The sequence below is a fragment of the Typopeltis vanoorti genome, chromosome 20 (assembly GCF_054136105.1).
Source record: "Typopeltis vanoorti isolate ZY-2024b chromosome 20, IOZ_Tvanoo_1.0, whole genome shotgun sequence".
NCBI classification, from domain to species: domain Eukaryota; kingdom Metazoa; phylum Arthropoda; class Arachnida; order Uropygi; family Thelyphonidae; genus Typopeltis; species Typopeltis vanoorti.
The window spans coordinates 30,307,413-30,328,862 of record NC_143568.1 but is presented as its reverse complement, the minus strand read 5'-3'; the positions used below and the strand labels follow the sequence as shown (position 1 = coordinate 30,328,862).

Here is a 21,450-nt window from a genome sequence, read left to right as displayed (position 1 = left end):
AATACAGAAATATTATTGAAAAGAAAATGAAAGAGTTTGAGAACAGGAATCAAACCTTGGAGATTCAGTGGCAAACTCTGAAGGAAACATTGATTGATTCTGCCAGAGAGGCATGTGGTGAGGTTGTGTGCAAGGATAAAAAAAATCAGAACTCCCTGGTGGACACAGGAAGTTAAAGAGACAGTGAAGGAAAAGAAGAAAGCATATCAAAAGTTCCTGGCAAATAAGTCAGCTTTTACTCTTACAGAATACAGAGACAAATGTAAGAAAGCTAAACAGTGTGTAAAACTAGCTAAACAAAAGTCATGGGAGGACTTTGGCAAGAATATAGAAAATAAATATCAAGAAGGTGGCAAAATATTCTGGAGGTTGCTGAAGAAGCTTAGGAATGGAGGAAAGAGTGCTGTAAAAGGAATTAGAGATGATAAAGGTGAAATGAAAACAGGAGAAAAAGATATCCTTGAAGTATGGAGTAATTACTTTGAAAAACTGCTAAATGAAACAAGCATGATGACAGCACATTGATAAAAAACACTGACCAGGCATGCAGTCAGGAATACATATCAATACTTGAAGTAGAAAAAGCCATCAAAGGCTTGAAATGTGGAAAGGCAGCAGGAGTAGATGATATTCGACCAGAAATGCTGAAGTATGGTGGTATAAGAGTCTTACAGTGGCTGCACTGCATAGTTCAGAAAGCCTGGACAGAGGGACGAATTCCCGATGATTGGAGTAGAGCTCTCATAGTACCCATATATAAAAAGGGAAATAAAACTGAATGTGAGAATTACAGAGGTATTTCCCTACTGAGTATTCCTGGCAAGATCTATGCAAGTATACTTGAGAAACGGTTGAGAAGAATTGTGGAAGAAAAGCTTGGTGAAGAACAAGCTGGATTCAGGCCAAATAGAGGCTGTCAGGATCAGATCTTCACTTTACGACAAATAGTCGAGAAAGCATGGGAATATAACAAAGATCTGTATTTAAGTTTTGTCGATTTGGAAAAGGCATATGACAAGGTGCCAAGAGAGAAGCTATTCAATACGCTGCAGTTATATGGTGTCAATGGGGCATTATATGAAGCAATACTTAGTCTTTATTTGAGTTGTGAGTCAGCAGTTAGAATTGAAGGAAGTACAGGAAGATGGTTTAATGTTAAATCTGGTGTGAGACAAGGATGTACATTATCCCCTCTGTTATTCATTATCTATATGGATCACATTATGAAGGAATGTGGTATTAAACCTGATATCAAAATTGGAGATGTTAATGTCAGCTCTTTGCTTTATGCGGATGATGTTATACTTCTAAATAAATCCGCTACAAGTCTGCAAGATTCTCTGACTAAATTGAATAGCTGTTGTAATAGATATGGTATGAAGGTCAGCAATAAAAAGACAAAGACAATGAAAATAGGCAGAATCATTGAAAATGTCAACTGTGTTGTGAATGGAGAACCTGTGGAACAAGTAAAACATTTCAGCTACTTAGGCACAATTTTTACTGAAGATGGTAAACTAAATATAGAAATAGACAACAGAATCAGCAAAGCTGGTATCGTGGGAAGTCAATTGAATAAATTCATATGGAATAAGAAAGAAATTAGTCGGAACACTAAATTAGCTGTATACAACACTGTGTTCAAACCAATTTTAACTTATGGATCTGAGAGCTGGGTCAGAAGTAAAACACTTGACTAAAGACTAGAGACCGCAGATATTAGAGTCCTGAGAAAGATTAGAGGTGTGAACAGATGGCATCAATGGCAATATCATATTAAAAATGAGGATATTAGGAAAGAACTTGACATTGTCAGCATCCAGGAATGCGTTAGCAGAGCTAATCTCAGATGGTATGGTCACTTAAATAGAATGGGAGAGGAAAGATTAGCAAAACAAGTGTTCTCTGCCAGGTTGGCAGGAAAACGACCCAGAAGAAGACCAAGATATAGGTGGATTGATACAGTACAAAGTGCCTTAGACGATAGAAATATAAGATCTGATAATGTTGGAGTCTTGACAAGTAACAGACTGATTTGGAGGAAAATTGTAGATAGGAAGTTAGTAATGATGTAATTTTTTCATGTAGTACTGTCATATCCTGTACACCCCTTCAGGGTACATGGCAGGAATTTGATGATGATGATGTATTTATCACAAAATCACTCAAGCAAGCATTATTGTTGATGTTTGTGCTACTTTTCGTAAGCAATTCATAAATGTTAAACATTCAGTAATGAAGACAAACTGTTTGGTGCTTGTGTAGCCCCTGTGGGAAGCAATTTACTCCTGTAGAGCTGACTATTTGAAGACTGTTATAGGTTTGATTCTAGTTGCTGACTAGCAGGACTTTTTCTAGATCTTTATTCAACTGGTTCCCAAGTTAGGCAATCTTTGACAGAGACAAGAAAGGTACATTGCAAACCCTCAACTTCTAGCCAAGTCCTGGTTCTCTTTGCACTCTCAATACTCTTGAAAGTAATAGAGAAAGTTATCAACAGTCATCTTCACTACCTGAAGATCCTTCAGTCAAGAAATTTCAATGTTATCAAAACAGTCATGTTTATTAATTAAAAGAAAGATCTTACTTCACTCCCATTTACTTTTGATAATGTTTAATATCTCCAGCCAAGATCCACTTTCTCTTCTCGAGCTGACATTCACATCTAGCTAATATAAACACATCACATGCACAACCTCCCCAACTTCCAAAAAACTTGGTATTATTTTTCTTTCAAAACACCACTTCTCTCCTGCTCAACTCCTAACATTTTATAAATATCAAATTAAACCAACCTTTGAATATTGTTCTCACATATGGGACAATGCACCCAAAACCTTCTGAAGAATTCTCAACTGTATACAGAAAAGGGAATCTGCCTAAGATAACCCCTCTCACAGACTTCCTCTAGTCACTTTGTCAAAGGCACGCTGTTTCTGCATCATGCTTTTTTATAGGTAATTTCATTGGTATCTCCCAATGGACTGGCTATGACAATATATTCAACTTCAAACTTATAAACCCTACTTTTCATCTTCATTCTGTTTACCTCTGTTCTTTGGAAGAGAACTACTTTTGCCAACAAATACAACTGACATGCTTTTCAGGAAACATGTCAATAGACTGTTTCTTCTTCCTTGACCACACACAGCACTGAAGTGTTTAATAAGTTTTGTAACATTTCATGTGTGTGTGTGTGTGTGTGTGTGTGTGTGTGTATACATGTATATAAATAAAACTCTTAAAAATCTTTCTTAAACAATTGGAACCAGGACAACTAAATTGTGTATGCATCTAATGCATCAACTATTTTCCTTAAGAAATAATGGTTTTAGATGGTTTATATAAAATTATGAGCAGAGGGACACAGTTTTTCAGTATATAACCTGTTCTCTCACAATTTTATTGCCTTATTTGTTCATCTTTTCATGTAGACACCACCCTCATCATATATAAACTGCACTATCCACTGGTATTGATGCCTACATATTGAGAGAAAATATTAGAAAGTACTTGTTTTGATCACTTCTCCTAGTCTATCAGCTGAAACTGTATTAACGTAAAACAGTAGAAGTATTTCTGCTTTAGAATTTTACTTTCCTTTCTGGCCTACACAGTATAAACTGCTACACTATGTTATTTTAATTACCTCTGTCTAATGCTATGATAATATGACAATTTAAAAGAAATTTTAAATTGTCCCACAATTGAAACAGCATGAATTTATCAAGGATCCTATATAGCAGATTTCATGAAAATTCTGCCAATTAGAAACTAGTTTTATTACCCCCTACAGAAAGACAAACAAACAGCAAAACGATGACAAAAGGCATGTGCTGCAGGAAACATTTACCAGGAATGATTTCTGATAATAGTATCATTTTTTATTACTTTATTATTATCAAATTTATAGAATGGATATAAAGAAAACTTCTGAATTTATAGAAGATAAATTAAATAACTTACTCATATAAATAATTATTCATTGTAAAAAAAAAAAAAAAGTTTAAGCATACCTTATTTGGAATTACAGCAGTCTGAATCAAATTCCTGAATTTTCCTACCGATGGGTCAACATCCTCTGAAAAAACAGAACCTAATTATAATCTGATGAAATTTTTTTATCTTCAGTTTTATTAACAACTGAATAACAAAATATGTTAACTAAAAAACACATGTAGCTTATGTTTTAGTTCATATATAGGTATTCCTAATGATGACCTTGATACAGAAGTTGAAACAGATCACTTTACCATTTAGTTTCTCATCCAAGGTGCTGTTGCAAGCTGGCTTCTTGGTTTATTATAATCTCCTGCCTTTTTTAGTTTCATATGCTCTCTTTTAGTGAAAATTCTTGCATACAATGTCACCTCCAAGTTGCATTCAACAATTCTTTATGAGAATATATCCTGTAAGCAGTTAAGAATATCTAGGAAGAGAAAGGCCTCTAAATTAAAAGTATCGAATTTCTTGAGTTAAAAAAAGAATGATGGAGGAACAGCAAATTCTGCTAGTGTTTTAATCCTAGAAACTTTCATCTGGCCCATGTTTAACACTTACCAGGAGTTATAAATGACAAACTATAAGTGGTAGTATTTAAAATGCAAAATGCACATTTTAAAAACTTATTTTCACTTTGTTATGCCAGTCAGGCTCGCTTCTCCAGATAGTCCTAGGACCCAGAGTGAGAGAGAACTGTAGTCACTTGAATATCCACTACATCTCTTCTTGGATATCACCCAAGATATTCAGATTTATTAGGATCTAATTCCACACTCACTATAAGCCATGAGCAGAACCTGGACCTCACATACTTCCTGAGCACATCTTAAGCCAACTTCAAGGGATGACCCCAAGTTCTACTACATAGCCCTAGGCTTCAAAACCTCACTTGTGTCTAAAACGTAATATCCCTTTTACATTCCTTTCATATCGCCTCTCATCAATATATTCCTCAAACTCTGAAGATAATGTTTTCTCAGTCCATCCTCATAGTTCTATAGTTCACCCTGGTTACTCATTACTGAATCTTTTCATCAAATGTCTTCCCATTTCCTCAGAGCCCAAGTGAATAGCCACACCTGGACTGCATACAGCAGTCCAGGTGTGGCTTATCCATGCCTTGTAAAGTTGAAGAATGGCTTTCTTTTAATTTAACAGCAAGTTGAAGATGACTTGATAACCTTTGCAATGACCCTAAACTTTTAACTTTCCATCCAACTATAACTTCCAAGTTTCTAAGATTCATTCACTTATTGTAACAAATTCCCATTATTAATTTTATTATTCTACCTGCAATGTCCTCCATCCAAAATAAATGACTTGACAATACTGAATTGACATTCGTTTTTATTTCATCATTCAAATAACCAGTTTGTTTAGACCATCCTGAGAGGATTCTGCATCATTTCTCTTTTAACTAGCTTAATTAGTGTTTACTCTAGTCTCATCAGATATCAGACTAGTGTAAACAATTAAAGTTTATATTGTTATGTAGCTTGTGTTTTAGTTCATATATAGGTATTCCTAATGATGACCTTGATGTAGAGTCAAAACAGATTATTTTACCATTTAGTTTCTCATCCAAGGTGCTTCATGGTTTATTATAATCACCTGCCTTTTATAGTTTTTGCTCCCTTTTATTGAAAGTTCTTGCATGCAATGTCACCTCTAATGTTTTCTCTAAACAGTGTGTGTGTATGTATACAAAATTTTTGCTTTCAGAATTTTTAAATTACAGTCAATTTTTGAATTTACTATAAAAATGCATGATACAATAAATCATATTTGTCACCTATCTTATGTAGTAATTTCTCCAATGTCTTCAATATTATTCTAACCCATTCCAAGTAAATAATAATAATAATTAAAAAAAAAAAAACAACTAATTAGCTACTTTTAGCATGTGCTGTGTGGGCAAAAAGATGAAAAAAGAGCAACATTAATATGAGAAATGTTACATTAACCACCTTACCGGCCATAATGGATCAAATATGCATCATCATAAGCTTCGTATACATCAAATATTTCAATGTAATATCAATGGTATTAAAATTTTAATGTGCACTTCGCATCCATGATAACCTTGACGTCTCGAGATGTCTTGGCCGGTAGCGTGGTTAATGCACAGATCGAGTCTGAGATTAGAAACTTGGCATCAGCAAGTTGAAGAGGCATATTTATTTAGAGTGTCTATTGTTAGACAGCACAATCACTTGGACTCAAACAGTGATGGAATCACTGTTTTATTTTATATACTAAAGACAGCAAAGAACACACCACTGGAAAGATCAACTCTTAACACGTTCATTGCCAAGCTGAAAATTGGAATTTCGTGTGGTGGCCAAATTTTTTTGCTTGATAGCGACGTCCACGCGATAATGCGTGATCAGCCGTTTGGTGAGAACGCGCATCACGCGATATCGCATGATTGGCAATGAACGTGTTAAGCATCTATGGAATAATTCTGAAACAGTTACCATTCCAGCTGATCCTCGACCTGGATAAGTATGATACTAAGATACAATTAACTACTGCACATGGAAAGAACTCAGTTACCAATCATCCCACAATAAAACACACCAATAACCTCTCAGAACACTATGAATTCGCTTGAGACAAATTTATCTCTTTATCCTCTTACCCTTCCTAAAATTCATAAGGAGAACCTATGACCAATCTTGGAAGTCAAAGATTCTGCACTAATAATCAGTCTAAATATTGAGCTATGATAATTGCAGGGTCTGAGGTCAGTCATCATTATTCACAAAAACTCTGAGCAGTTTGTATTTGCCACTAACCACATGCACCTCCAAGCACAAAATGTAATAGTATACTTTGATGTAGTTGCTTTCTGTATGTACCAACAGAATACCTTATAATGGCTGTAAAAGAATAAACTGTCAAAAACTCATTGTCTTACTTAGGTGTTGCATAATATTACCCGGTTACCTCAGATATAATGATACCATATATAAACAGAACTCAGCCCAGTCTAGAGATGGAAAATCCTCTGTCTACAGGGTTGGCATTTGAAGAAAAAACTTTAAAAACAAACTTTGAAAGGAAATGGAGAAGAAAAGTGACATATACCTTTCTTAAAAGGAGGGGATGAATAGGTTTGCAGACACACCCCTGGAATATGTTTTTTGGCCTATAATTGAGCTTTACAGATAATCAATAAATCTGTAAAATATGCAGTGTTCTACTGATAAACATTTCAAATGAGATAAGTATGTTTGCTTATCACTGCACCTTACTTAACAGGAATCTTAAGTAAGGTGCAATGGGAAACATATGTTTTGTGATGATGTTTATAATAAAGCCATTTACACAATGCATTCCACTCATCTAGATAAAGGTATGCTGAGTTCAAGAAAAATGTAATGAAATAGTAGAACAAGCATTACCTCATCAGTGATTCTTGGGAATAAGTATTGAAAAAAGTATTGACATTCCGTGAGGTAACTGAATTTTTGGTCTTCTCTTGCACCAAGCTTTCAATAAGTTACTGGAGAACTGGTTACTTTGTTTCACCTCCTCCACACCACTTTAATTGGCCTGTAAGCTCTAGATCCCCTCCGCAAAAAACTGTCTCAGGAACTTAACTTAAAGAAAATGACACATTTTAATAAAGAATATATTAATTCTGGAAAAGAAAGCTACTTTGTAATTATTTCAACCCATCAGGTATACAAGGCATATGTGATCCTGCAGCCAGTGAACACAAGGATGGGTTCCACTTGTTTAAAACAGAAGTCACATGATTTAACATTATAAATATGTATTTAATTTGTGCTGACAACTAGACCAGTCAACAGAATTAATATTTTGTACCTTTTTTTTTTGGTCAGTAAGTGATCTGTATATAATTCTGATTCTTTATGAATATAGCAAATTTCTTGCATATAGTATAATAAGTATTGTATGAAACTTGAGACAGATGCACATTTTGGAACTTATTCAGAAAAAATCACAATCACATACTGATCACTTACTGACATGAAAAAAAGGATGCAAGATATTAATTCTATTGGATGGTCCAGATGTCAACACAAATTAAATACAATATTAAACTTTAACTTCATTACTATGCAACTGTAACTATTGCTACAGATAACTAACAAATTAAATAGTCACTACTTGGCAGAAGAATTGTAGGTTTTCAGTTGGAATCAGTTTTCAACATGATAGGAGGAATCTTATATGGACCAAAAGTAAATTAGCTGGTCTCATACAGAGGTAACAGGAGCTGATGTCCTAATCTATTAGGGCCGCATTATGCTTAGATCAGGCATAAGCTGGGGGGGGGGGGGGGGAATGCCATCTACTGCAGGTTTGTGTATTTTAGGAGACCCATAAAGTCACAGAGGAATAGGATGCAATGACATATGCTTTTGTAATAATTTTGGAGGCCAGTTTGGGATATTTTAAACTATATCATTGGTTTTTTTTGCAAGTTGTTAATGTAGTGTGATACCAACGCTTTTCTAATTCTTGTGTGAATAGAATGAAAAATTAAATAAAAATTCAGTTCATACTCTGATTTCAGATGAATAAGGAGCTGTTCTAACCTGTTAAAGTCATATTAAACCTTTCACATCACCACCTAACATATTCACAGGAATCTATTCACAAAAAAGGTTTTAACTCCAAAACTTTGTTATATTCCAAAAGATGATTTTTTGGGGAGTGTTGTAAAAGGAGTTCATATCTTCCCACTAGATACTGCCAACATTATCAGACTGAAAACTGCTACTCTTCTCTTTTCTCTGTCAATTCCAAGATCTAATATCATTGCCTCAGAAAGGAAAGCTCTATTATCACTTAGAAGGAACAGAAACATTATAATCTTGAGAATTGATCATGGGAATAAATGGTACTTCAAAATACAGAAGATTATAATAAAAAATTACAAGTTTGCGTTCTGATGCTTCCACCTGCTCAATTCTGGATAATGACCAGAATTTTTTCAAGCCACTTCAGACCTCCAATAAGTGGACAGGTAGTCTCACACTGGGTAATGAAATTCATCTCTCACCTAAAGATAATTACAAATATCCAATATCCAACTAATGGGCTGCAGGATTTGAACCTGCAGCCCGTTAATTGGACAGCAAATACAAGAATAAAATTTCCAGCCTGATTGGCTAGCAATTTTATTCTTGGTCTGCATGATATATAAACAGGACTACCTGCCTAATGATAGTGATGTATGTCTTTACTTTCTATGAATCCAAGTTACCTGATCCTAGCATTGTAAGAAAGAACATGAACATAGTATGCATGATAACTAATGATCACTCATCTAGAATTAAACTTTAAATGGGCAAATTTTACTTATGAAATTTCTAAAACAATCATGATCTCCATTTCTTGCTATGTACATTCAAGAAAGTGCAAAACATTTACTACAAGAGTAATACACAGTTCAGTGTTCATCGTTTCTAGATTACTATCTACAATTTTCTTAAAATTAATCTGCTATTTGTCAGGTTTTAGTCATCTTACATTTTAATCGCTACTAATTACATTATTCCAACTAGATATTAGTCTTCCTTTAAGTGCCACATCACTTTAGCTTCAGTTTTTTTTGCACATTTTTTGAATGATAATAATGTCAAGTTCCTTTCATCATCATCATCAAATTCCTGATATGTACCCTCGGGGGGAACAGGATATGACAGTACTACATGAAAGTTACAAGATTACCAACTTCCAATCAACCATTTTCCTCCAAATTAATCTGTTATCTGTCAAAACTCCAACATCATCAGATCTTACATTTCTGTCCTCTGTAACAATCCATCTACATCTTGGTCTTCCTCTGAGTCTTTTTTCCTGGCAACCTGGCAAAGAACACTTGTTTTGCTAATCTTTCCTCTCCCATTCTTTTAAGTGACCATACCATCTGAGATTAACTCTGCTAACACATTCCTAATGCTAATAATGGGAAGTTACTTCCTTTCTCATTTTTAACGTGATACTGCCATTTATGCCATGTGTTCACCCCACTAATCTTTCTCAGAATTTTCATATCAGAGATCTCAAGTCATTGATAGTGTTTTGTATCTAACCCAACTTTCAGATCCATAAGTTAAAGTTGGTTTGAACACTATCTTATATACAGCTATTTTAGTGTCTTAACTAATTTCTTTCTTATTCCATATAAATTTATTCAGCTGACTTCCTACCATATCAGCCATTGGAAGTTTATTTTGCACTTGGTTAGATTATAATAAATTTAGTTTGATCCTTTATCCAAGTGTAAACAAACAAAGTTTGCAACTGAAAATATCTGCAGGACTGAGGTAAGGTGGTACATCCCTTGGCAACTCGTAGCAGAGGTGCATCAAGCTCTGAGACAAGGAGTGATGAGAGCTTGATCCACCTTTGCTACGAGTTGCCAAGGGATGTACCACCTTACCTCAGTCCTGAAGATATTTTCAGGTGCAAACTTTGTTTGCTTACACTTGGATAAAGGATTAAACTAAATTTATTATACCATACCAGCCTTACTAATTCTGTCTATTTCCATATTTAATTTGCCATCTTCACTAAAAAATCGTGCCTAAATAGCTGAAATGTTTCACTTGTTCTACAGATTAACCATTTCAGGATACAGCTGAGATTTTCAATGTTTCTACCTACTTCCACTGTCTTTGTTATTTTAAGGATTTTCATACCAAATTTATTACAACAGTTATTGAATTTAGTCAGGGAATCTTACAGACTTTATTCTTACTGAATTTATTCAGAAGTATAACATCTGCATGAAAAGCTAATATTAACATTGCAATTTTGATATCAGATTTAATACCACTTTCCTTCATAATGTGATTCACATAGATAACGAATAACAGTGGAGATAATGTGCACCCTTGTTTCACACCTGATTTAACATCAAACCATCTTCCTATATCTCCTTCAATTGTAACTGCTGAATTAGAGCTTAAATAGAAACTATGTATTGCTTGATATAATGTCCCATTTACAATATATGACTGTAGTGTTTTGAAGGGCTTTCCTCTTGGCACCTTGTCATATGCCTTTTCCAGATCAATAAAACTTAAATACAAATCCTTGTTATATTCCCAAGATTTCTCAATTATTTGTCTTACAGTGAAAATCTGATCCTGACAACCTCTATTTGGCCTGAATCCACCTTGTTCTTCACCGAGCTTCACTTCCACAGTTGTTCTTAGCTGTTTCTCAAGTATACTTGCATAAATCTTATCAGGAACACTCAGTAGGGAAATACTTCTGTAATTCTTACATTTAGTTTTATTCTCTTTTTTATAGGCAGGTTTTATAAGAGCTCTGCTCAAATAATCCGAAATTTGATACTTTGACCAGTGCTGAATTATGCAATGGAGCCACTGTAAAACTTATATACCTTCATATAAGCATTTCCAGTCGAATTTTATCTATTCCAGCTGCCTTTCCACATTGCAGGTTTTTGATGACATTTTCTCTTCAAGTGTATCCATGCCTGCATTCCTGTTAGGATTTTTCAGATATTCTAACACTGTTTGTTTCATTTAGCAGTTTCTCAAAGTAATTACCCCAAACATCTAGCATAGCTTCAGTTTTCATGTTACTTTTATTATCTCTGATTCCTTTTACAGAACTTTTTTCCTACTATTCCTAAGTTTTATCAATAGATTCCAGAATATATATGTATATATATACATTTTTTTCCCCCCTGCCATTAGGTGACATATTGTGTGTGTGTGTGTGTGTGTGTGTGTGTGTGTGTGTGTGTGTGTGTGTGTAGAGTGGATTTATTGCTGCTGAAAGATAAGTAACTTTTTCATATTTTATTTGATAATATTAGGTTAATTTATTGTAGTTTTGGTTGTAAAAACGGGTGTGGGATTGGCTGAGCTATTTAGTTTGTAAGTCAACTTCTTTTTTTTTTTGTATAAATAAGATATTGTCGGCATGGCAACAATGTGATAAAGACCATATTGTCAGCAACCTGAATTTGCGGGATTTTATTCAGTGCAGTGTGTGCGAAATGTTTCATCGAGAAAATTAAAGGATATGTGGGAGAAAAGTGAAACTGGAGAGAGAGAGAGAGAGCGTATTAAGTGTTCCAAAAGTGAGTGTCTGTTAGGTGACGAGAACGCAGTAAATGTTAGTATGGAAAATGATATTATTAATGTCAAACGTGCAGTCATGGAAAACTTAAATACAAAAGTAGAGAGGAATGAAATGGACATTAACAAAGAAATATCACACTTGAATGTTATCCTTCACAGCATAAAGCGCAAAATTGAAAAATTATAGAAGCGGCAATCGATTAGCAGGGCTGAAAAGAGAAATAAGCAGGTGGTCTGAAGGAATAAAAGACCAACTGAACACACAAGAAAAACAAGTTAAGGAGAAAATTATGTACAGAAACTCAATGATCAAAAGTACTTATTAAAAGCGTAACAAAATTGTTTCCTGTGTACAAAAATTCACGATATTAGCCAAGCCATCTGAATGCAAAAAGGTAAGTCGAAGGAAACAACTGTCTTGGTTGGGACAAATGATTTGAGAGGTGAGAAGTATTCTATGAGGGGATGATGTAAAGGAGTTGTTAGAAGAGGCAAAACTGAAGTGCGAGAAGGTGAACTGATGATGATGAGGGTGTTGGTAGCAATGGGTTTCTACGTAGATTGTGCAGAAGGAATGATGTAGGATTTGTAGATCTGTGGTATGTACTAGATGGAAAGAAGCATTTGTACAATGCTGATGGACTGCATCTAAATGGTTTTGGTGTTAAGTGTCTAGAGATAGCTTTGTTCACAAAGCATGCTGAAGTGCAAATTTGGGAAGACTTAAGCAATTAGGGTGGAAGCAAGTGATTTTGTGGTCATTCTCACACGAGGCGAGTGAGTGTGAGAATGACCAAGTGCAGAATCTAGTCTCTCATGCAGAAATATTGAATATGGTAGTCAATTCAGGAAGTAAAGATGAGTGAAGGCCTAAAGGGTTGCTGCAATTTCTATATACTAATGCCAGAAGTATCAGGAACAACAGGGAGGAGTTTCTGGCATTGGTTAGTGCAACCTTGCCAAAAGTTATAGGCATTAGTGAGACTTGGCTAACAGCAGATGATGTAGTTACAGGTATAGAAGATGAAGGGTGTTTAGTATTTTCAGGGAGAATAGAGAAAATGGGATGTGTGTGTGTGGGGGGGGGTACGTACTGCTGATGATAGCAGATGAATTGTAGCCAAGAAGAATAGGAGATAGGCAGAAGAATTGCTGTTCATTTGAAGCAGACTGGTGTGAGATTGAGGCCAGTAAGACAAAATATACAGTTGGTTGTTGCTATAGGCCATCAGAAAGTTAAGGATGTTGGTAATGCATGGGATATAGTTAAGGGAAAGTATCTAGAGGAAGCAATATTAAATTGTATACCTAAGGTAAGGAGGATCGATCAGGAATGAGTTAAATGGATGTATAATATCATCGTGCATGGGTTGCAGAAGAAAATTGTTACAAAAATTAGAACAAATGGTGATGGATATGACACTAGTTATGTGGATAAGAGGGTGGTTGCTGGACAGATATCAAAAAGTGGTATATGGAGGAGCAGAATTAAGGTGAAAACAGGTGTCTAGTGATGTGCTGCAAGGTTCAGTGCTGATACATTTGCTGTTTAATCTCCACATAAATGATACAGGAAATAACCTGAAAGAAAATATTCAGTTGTTTGCTGATTATGCGAAATTAAGTAGAATAATAGTTAATCAAGGCGATGTGGAGAGCTTGCAGTACGATTTAAATAGGCTGTCAGTATGAGCAAAAGATAATGGGTATCAGTTTAATGTGGAAAAATGTAAAATTATGCATTTTGGGACAAATAGATTACAAGCCGTGTATCACATTAATGACCCTGTACTCCCTGAAATAGATGAAGCTAGAAATTTAGGGGGGGTGGTAGACAAGGAGTTGAAGTTTAGAGAACATATTGCTAAGGTAGCCCATAAGATTACTTGGTTATTGAAGAACATATTAACACGTAGAGATAAGGAAGTTGTTATTCCTCTTTATACCCTCTGTCCAAAAAGAAACCGAACTTTTCGAAAATAGAACTAGTGGTGCCACCTGTTGCATCTTTTTTTTGTCGAAAGCAGCAACCTTCATCAGTGTTGTGTCAAATATTTATGACATTTGTTTCATGAGAAGCCGAGTTAATAGTGCCAAGAGTGACAGCGTGTTTTGACGAACGGTCGGAAAACAGTTTCCAACAGAGAGATGCGATTGACTTTTGAGTTAAACTTGGTAAAAGTTTTACCGGATCCGCATCAAATGCTTCAAAGAGCATACGGTGATGAATGCTTATCCTGTACTCAAGTTTACAAGTGGTTTAAGCAATTTCAAAGTGGTCATGAGCCACTTGAGGACAACGAAAAGCCGGGCTGTCCAAAAACTGGACTGAGCGAAGTTAACATCCAAAAAGTGCATGATTTCATCAAAGAAAACCTGAAATCATTCGTGAGATTGATTGAAGATGAATTGGGGATTCCAAAATCAACTGTGCGCAACATTTTGACCGAGAGTTTGGGCCTTCGTAAATTGAATTCGTGATTTGTTCCCCACAAGTTGACCGACAATCAAAAAATGTACCGAATTGCACACTGCAAGGACCTCATTAAAACTGCTCATAAGGACACAAACTTCCTTGAAAATTGTTACTGGTGACGAAATGTGGTGTTTTGAGTATGAGCCCGAAACAAAGCACCAGAGTGCTGAGTGGAGACCACCAGAAGAGGGGCATTTGAAAAAAAAGTCGCACTGAGAAGTCAAATGTAAAGACAATGCTGATTTGTTTCTATGATTCCAAGGGCATTATTCACAAAGAATTCGTTCCACCTGTCCAAACGGTCAATGGCGAGTTTTATCTCGAGGTTTTGAAGTGATTGTTAGCAAGAATTCGTCGCGTCATGTACGGCATGAATATCGTGATGTAGGCAGCTGGTCACTTTTGCACGATAATGTATCATCTCATTGTTTGAACATTATGAAAGATTTTTGAACAAAAACCAAATTTGTGTGTTGGATCACTCGCTGTATTCACCTGATTTAGCACCCTGTGACTTCTTTCTCTTCCCCCGACTTCATTTGCCAATGAAAGGAAAGCGATACGGCACCATTGAAAACGTTCAAGCAGCAGTAATACATGACCCTCAACAGTATCCCGTAAACCGATATAAAAAACTCATTTAATGAATTAATTGACCATGCCAAGTGCTTTATCGAAGCTGAGGGAGAGTATATTGATTGAAATAAATTATTTGAATAATTATAATTGGCCTGTGTTTTATTTTCTATCAAAAGTTCAGTTTCTTTTTGGACAGAGGTTGTATAAAGCCTTGATTGCCCACATCTGAATTACTGTGCTCAAGTCTGGTCCTCTGGGTTTGTTGGGGATAAAGAATCAGTGGAGAGGATTCAGAGGTGAGTGACCTGTAGAATGTTCTCAATGAGGACAGATTGAGAGTGTGTGGATTGCAGAAGTTGGTTGATAGTAGAAAAAGAGAGGATGTGATAGAAACATTTAAAATGCTTAAAGAGTTTTATAGGATTAATGCAGAGGAACTGTTTCGGCACTTGATTAGAGGGGCCAGAACAAGAGGTCATCTCTGGAAGTTGAATAAAGTTGTGGTTAGTAAAGCAAGGGTGTGAGGACTTGGTTTGTTGCTTGGAGAGGTGAATGAATGGATTGAGTTGCCAGTCAGTTGTGAGTGCTCTGTCTGTTAATGGGTTCAAGAAGAGGTATTAGATTGTGTGGATAGATTGGGTCACCAGCGGAGTTTTTGGACTTCATAGAGGTGTCTGTATAATAATAATATTTTGCCACCTTCCTGATATTTATTTTCTATGTTCATACCCAAGTCTTTCCATGACTTTCTGTTTAGCTAGTTTTACAGAGTACTTTGGTTTCTTACATTTTTCTCATTATTCTCTAAGAGCACAAGTTGAATTACTTGCCAGGAACTTTCCGCATGCTTTCTTCTTTTCCTTGACTGCTTCTTTAACTTCCTGAGTACACCATGGAGTTCTGATTTTTCTCTCCTTACAGACAACCTCACCACATGCCTCTCTGGCTGAATCAATGTTTTCCTGTTTGCCACTGAATCTCCAAGGTTTGGTTCTTGTTTTCAAACTATTTCATTTTTTCTCACTGATGTCTGTGTTGTATTCATTTCTTACTTAATTCAAATTTTCCAAAACATTTTTGTATGCCTGGTAATAATTTTTTACTCTGCTGTTTTGATCTCCAACAAGGACCAACTTTTCCTTTTTCATTGTGCCAGCTGTCTTCTCTAATGTCTGAAAAAATTCCTCCATTTCTTCCTTGGTAGAACCTTCTGTGGGACCATAAGCACAAATAAGTCTCATTGTCCTGTTCTCCATTCTGATATTTGTCCTCATCACTACTTAATAATTCCTACCATTCATATTGTTGAATACTATAGCTGCTTCCTCTTTTCCCCAATTGTTATTGCTTGAATATAACATTTTGTATTTGTTGCTTAGAAAGATCTCCCCTGTTTTTGTCTTTTTTGTTTCAGCCACTACTATTATGTCGATCTGTTACTTATGCTAGTTCCATTTCTTTTCCATTGATGCTTCTTGCGTTGATAGTACCAATCTTGAGTTCTGCTAATGTTGTGTTGGCGTGTACTGGGATTTGTTCCAGTAGCTGACTTTGTGCTATTTGCCCTCGTTCCCTGGCAAAAACAAAGGGGCTTATTAACAAGGTAATATACCAGCCAGGATGAAATTTTGTCTTGAACTTTCTTTCTAATATTCATTTTTAATGATTCTACTACTGATGGTATCAGTTTACTCTAATTTCCCTCAAGACTGAAAACTACAGATATTAAGATAACATCTGTAGTATTTTAGTCACTGATTGCATGTTTTATTCCTAACCCAAATGTCAGATCCTTAAGGTAATATTAGTTTCAATTCTGTCATGTATATTTCCAGTTCAGGGTTCAAACTTTCCCACAATACTGCCTTTGCTTATTCTCTTATCTTTGTCCATATTTATTTCAACATCTTCATTTCCAACTGTGTCCAAAATTCTTTAGTATTTTACTTGTTTTACAGGTTCACCACCAAGTATGTACATGTTTTCCATGTTTCAGCCTGTTTGCCATAATTTCATCTTTTTATTGCTGATTTTCATTCCAAATTTGTTAAAACAATCACTCAATTAAGTTAAAGAGTCCCAAACATGCACAGGATTTATTTAGACTATAACAACATTTGCATAAAGTAAGAGAGCTGAGTTTAACATGATTGTCATATCATGTTTAATGCCACTTCTTCATAATGAAATCCACATTGAAGATAAATAATAGTGGAGATAGTATGCACATTTTACATCCTATCTTATCACAGTCCTCAATTCTGACTTGTAGTTTCAGTTATATATTGTTCTGAACAATGTGCCATTTATAAATGCCAAGAAATTATAGCAGTTTGAACAGTTTCTTCTTTGAACTCTATCACGTGGCTATTTTCAGATTTGCAAAACTTAAATACAGAACTTTTTTTTTTCTCCTGTTTTCCAACTATTTATCTTAAAGTAAAATTCTGCTGTTGGCAACCCCGATTCAGTTTGAACCTAAATGTGTGTTCTTCACGAAGAGCTGCTTCTTTTTTTTTTTTTTTTTTTTTTTTTGCAGTCTTAGGTAAGCTCGCAAAAATCTTAAATGAAACATGCTCTGCAGGAAAATTCCTATCTAATTCTCACATCGTTTTATTTTTTATTTTCATGTGGAATTTATCTCTCAATTATGTGATGTAGCTACTATAAAATTTTTATACTTTAAACTGTTCTGATAGATCTTTATCTCTAGTACAGATGCGTACTTATTATCCTGGATATTTTGTTACTACTAGCTCATCTCATATCTATCTCCTTTTCTGGTTTTCTTTCATTTCTAAGCTTTTTCGATACTTCTGGAACATTTTGCCAGCTTTATATTTATGTTCTATAAATATAAAATAAAATCCTCATATGACTGGGCTGTGTAAGACAACATGCTGACTTGCCTGCCAGGAACTTTTGATATAATTTCTTCTTTTCCAAGCCTTCCCTTTAACTTTCTGAGTCTGATATGAAGCTGTGATTTTTCTATTCACATAGACAACTTCAACATTTGCTTCCCTGACTGAAGCAATCAATATTTTTCTAAGATTTTGCCACCAATGTCAGATTCTAGTTTTCAAACTCTTTCATGCTTGTTTCCAATAATATTTGCATATTTGAGTCAATTCACATCTGAAAGCAGCACAACTTGGTTCTTTTTAAAAATTTTACACATTTTTCTTTTTTGACCTGATATTCAAATTTAGTCAACCAAAAATAAATGTTAATGACATCCTATTTCAAATCTTTCATATATACTTGTGTCCTGAACCAGTCTAAGATAATATCAACAATACCATAACTAACAATGTTTATTTCTTGTGTGTTCTCCCCATATGAATTTGTAAACATCTTTTTTTATTTGGAACACAGTATTAGCGATGAATCTGTGTAGTCCATGTCCTGAACAAAAATTTAGCAAGGTTCTTCCATTATTAATAATCATGCCCCTTTGCTTCAAATTTTCTCAAGAGCATTTCTGCACGTCTGTAATTTCATATTTCATTGTATAGGCCTCACATCAAGAACTATCTTTTCTTTATATCAGCTGCCCATTCTAACAACCTTTCAACAGCGGTACTTCCATAGGGACTACATACACAATTAAGTTGCATTTTACAATTTTCATTTTGAAATCTGCCCACAGCATCCTACTTAAAATTACTTTCATGTAAGTTTATCTTTGTGCTTAGTGTTAAATTATTCCCCCACCTATCCAAGTTAAGTTATAATGAAATACATAATTATCAACTATGGAATTACTTGAAACATTTTATTTAGCATAACATTTTCATCCTAATAACCAAAGCATCTTCAGTATGACTTTCAAATTAAACAAGTAGGATAAATAACAACAAGACCCCAAAACACATGTGCTACATGATATGACATGAGTAGCAAGCTCTTAAATACACTAAATACATCTAACTGTATAAATTTAACCAACATAAAATCATTAATTTTAAAAGAAACACTGACTATGGAATGCATGAAGAACTATTTCCCACAGGAGCAAAAACTTCAGATCATTTCTGTTCAGATCTGGATGGTGAAGAGAAAGGTTTCACACTTTCTTTATATAAACATTACATAACTGCTTTTGTGAAGGACCTTAATCTTTTATCAAAGGATGTTAGGTGGCGATGGCATGCTCTTCTAGCCAGACTGTTCCAGTTCATGGCATTTAATGTTATCACAACAAACAGCCACCAATCTACTTTTTTTTTTTTTTTTTTTTTTTTGCAAAAGTATGATAACTCACACTAGCACAGTATTTGATAGACAGGGTGGGACAAAGATAAAAGTTTATCCTTTGCAGAGCTCAAAAAGGACACCTGAAGGTGAATGGATCTAAGCAAATTGGCTATTCCTTTATATAAGGAATGGTAGCACATAAAATCATTTAATGGAAGGCAGGTGACAAGGAAATAAACCATATAGCTATTAACAACTTTGTTAACGTAAGACGTACTGAAACCATTAGTGATGGACTTGATGCAATTAATTTCTTGAGACAGCAGAGCTTCAGTAGAGTTGTGTGATGAAAAAATCTTGAAGTTTGGTGAGGGAACTATGCCAAGTTGCAAATATGTCATCCCCACACCTGTACCATAAGGAAAGTTTTGGAGAGCTTGAATCATTTCATGAAATAGTTTATCAAGTATTGGAGAAAGAGAACTACTACTACCCATGGCTGCACCTTCAATCTGTTGGTAGTTTATCCTGACAAGTGAACATACTATCTCTGCCAAACATCTCATCTCCTGGAAAAAGATTAGCTTCACAAAAGCAATTATCTCAGGGAACATTTATACAAACAAAGTGAAACTTTGCTCCACCATACAAATCTGAATAGAAATGAAGGTCTGAAGTTATCCTGCCTACAGATAATAGTTATTCTCCACAGGCTCGATAGCCCCCCCCCCCCCAATTAATAATTTGTCTTGTTTCAATTTGTGCAGGTAGGAACTTAGTGGCACAATCTAAAATGCACTATGCCATGTCATGTACTGTCGCTCACCGAGTTCTTTTAGTTTTTGTCTATTTTACTTGTTTGATGTGAAAATAACACAAAAGATGTTTAGATACTAGGGTGAAAATTTTATGCTAAAATAAAACATAACTAATTCCATAGTTGATAATCATTATTTTGTTATGCCATCTTATATACCATTTCAGAGTTATAAATGTATCATACATTTAGTACTTTGAGTGAGCTAAGAGTTAATAATGGAACTTGTAGGTATTATTAAGAAATATCTCACTTGTTTTATTCTTCAAAGCACACAAATTATGCTGATACACTATATTTGCAGTTCCTCTACTACACTACCTGACTTTCACTAATGGCTTGCACCTTCAACCAATTTTACTGAGGTTGTTCCAGTATCCTAGTTTTCAATGTCCACTCTGGTTTCCTTATGAAAACATTAAATCATTGTTACAGTGCTCCAGATAGCATAGTTATGATGTACCATCATACTGCATGTATGGTTTTAAGTCAATGCAATATACAATTTGGTCAGCTAAGTCACAAATTGTCAGTATATTCATAGTTTGTTCACTATCCAGCTAAATACCTACCAACAGGTGCACTACAAGATGGTAAGGACTAGACATTGAGTGAGAAGCTTTGGTCAGTTCTCTGCATTCCTTAGAGAACTGGAGATTATAAAGAAAACACAAACAATCCTGAGCAAAATGTAAGACCGACTTCCAGAATGAGGTTAATGTAGTTACTGAAAACTGAGAAACAATATCAAGGAAATACATAAAAAATGTACAGAAATAGGACATCTGTTTCCAGTGAGAGAGAGAGAGTACTATAGATCATTAATATCAAAAATTATTTGTCATTATTATTTTAAAATTGTTATTTCAAAGATAAAATTTTTAAAATGTCATTCGACCTCAAAGTTCAATCAAATTTTGGTTTGAATTTTCATATTTAAATATTCTGTAAAAACTGGCTGATGCCTTCAACTAGATCAGCATTAACCTAATACTGACTCATGTATATACAGAGAATAAGTAGTCACAACTTATTCTGAAACTATTAGTGTCTAGACTGATATCTGGTGTGTGTGTGTGTGTGTGTGCACATGTTGGGAGGGAGTGTTATAGTTGGATAAATTCAGATTTGCAGTTATTTGTACAATGTGCAGAACTGGGTTTTAGAAACACCCCATCATGAAATAAGTTTCACATTTAATCCCTGATGTATAAGCTGCGGGTAAAACAATGATATGTGGAAGTCAGTAAGAAATCATGAATCAAGTCCACTGA

At 34.9% G+C, this 21,450-nt stretch overlaps 1 protein-coding gene across 6 annotated transcripts in view; it reads right to left on the bottom strand.

Annotated features, from left to right (window-relative positions):
- The window catches only part of NiPp1 (nuclear inhibitor of protein phosphatase 1), a 164,972-nt gene that overhangs the window by 24,701 nt on the left and 118,821 nt on the right, over positions 1-21,450 (bottom strand). For all 6 annotated transcript variants that reach the window (XM_090409962.1, XM_090409965.1, XM_090409964.1 and 3 more), the window contains one exon: positions 4,017-4,081. In XM_090409962.1, the coding sequence (XP_090266088.1) occupies positions 4,017-4,081 (65 nt within the window). The remainder of the gene's footprint in view (positions 1-4,016; positions 4,082-21,450) is intronic.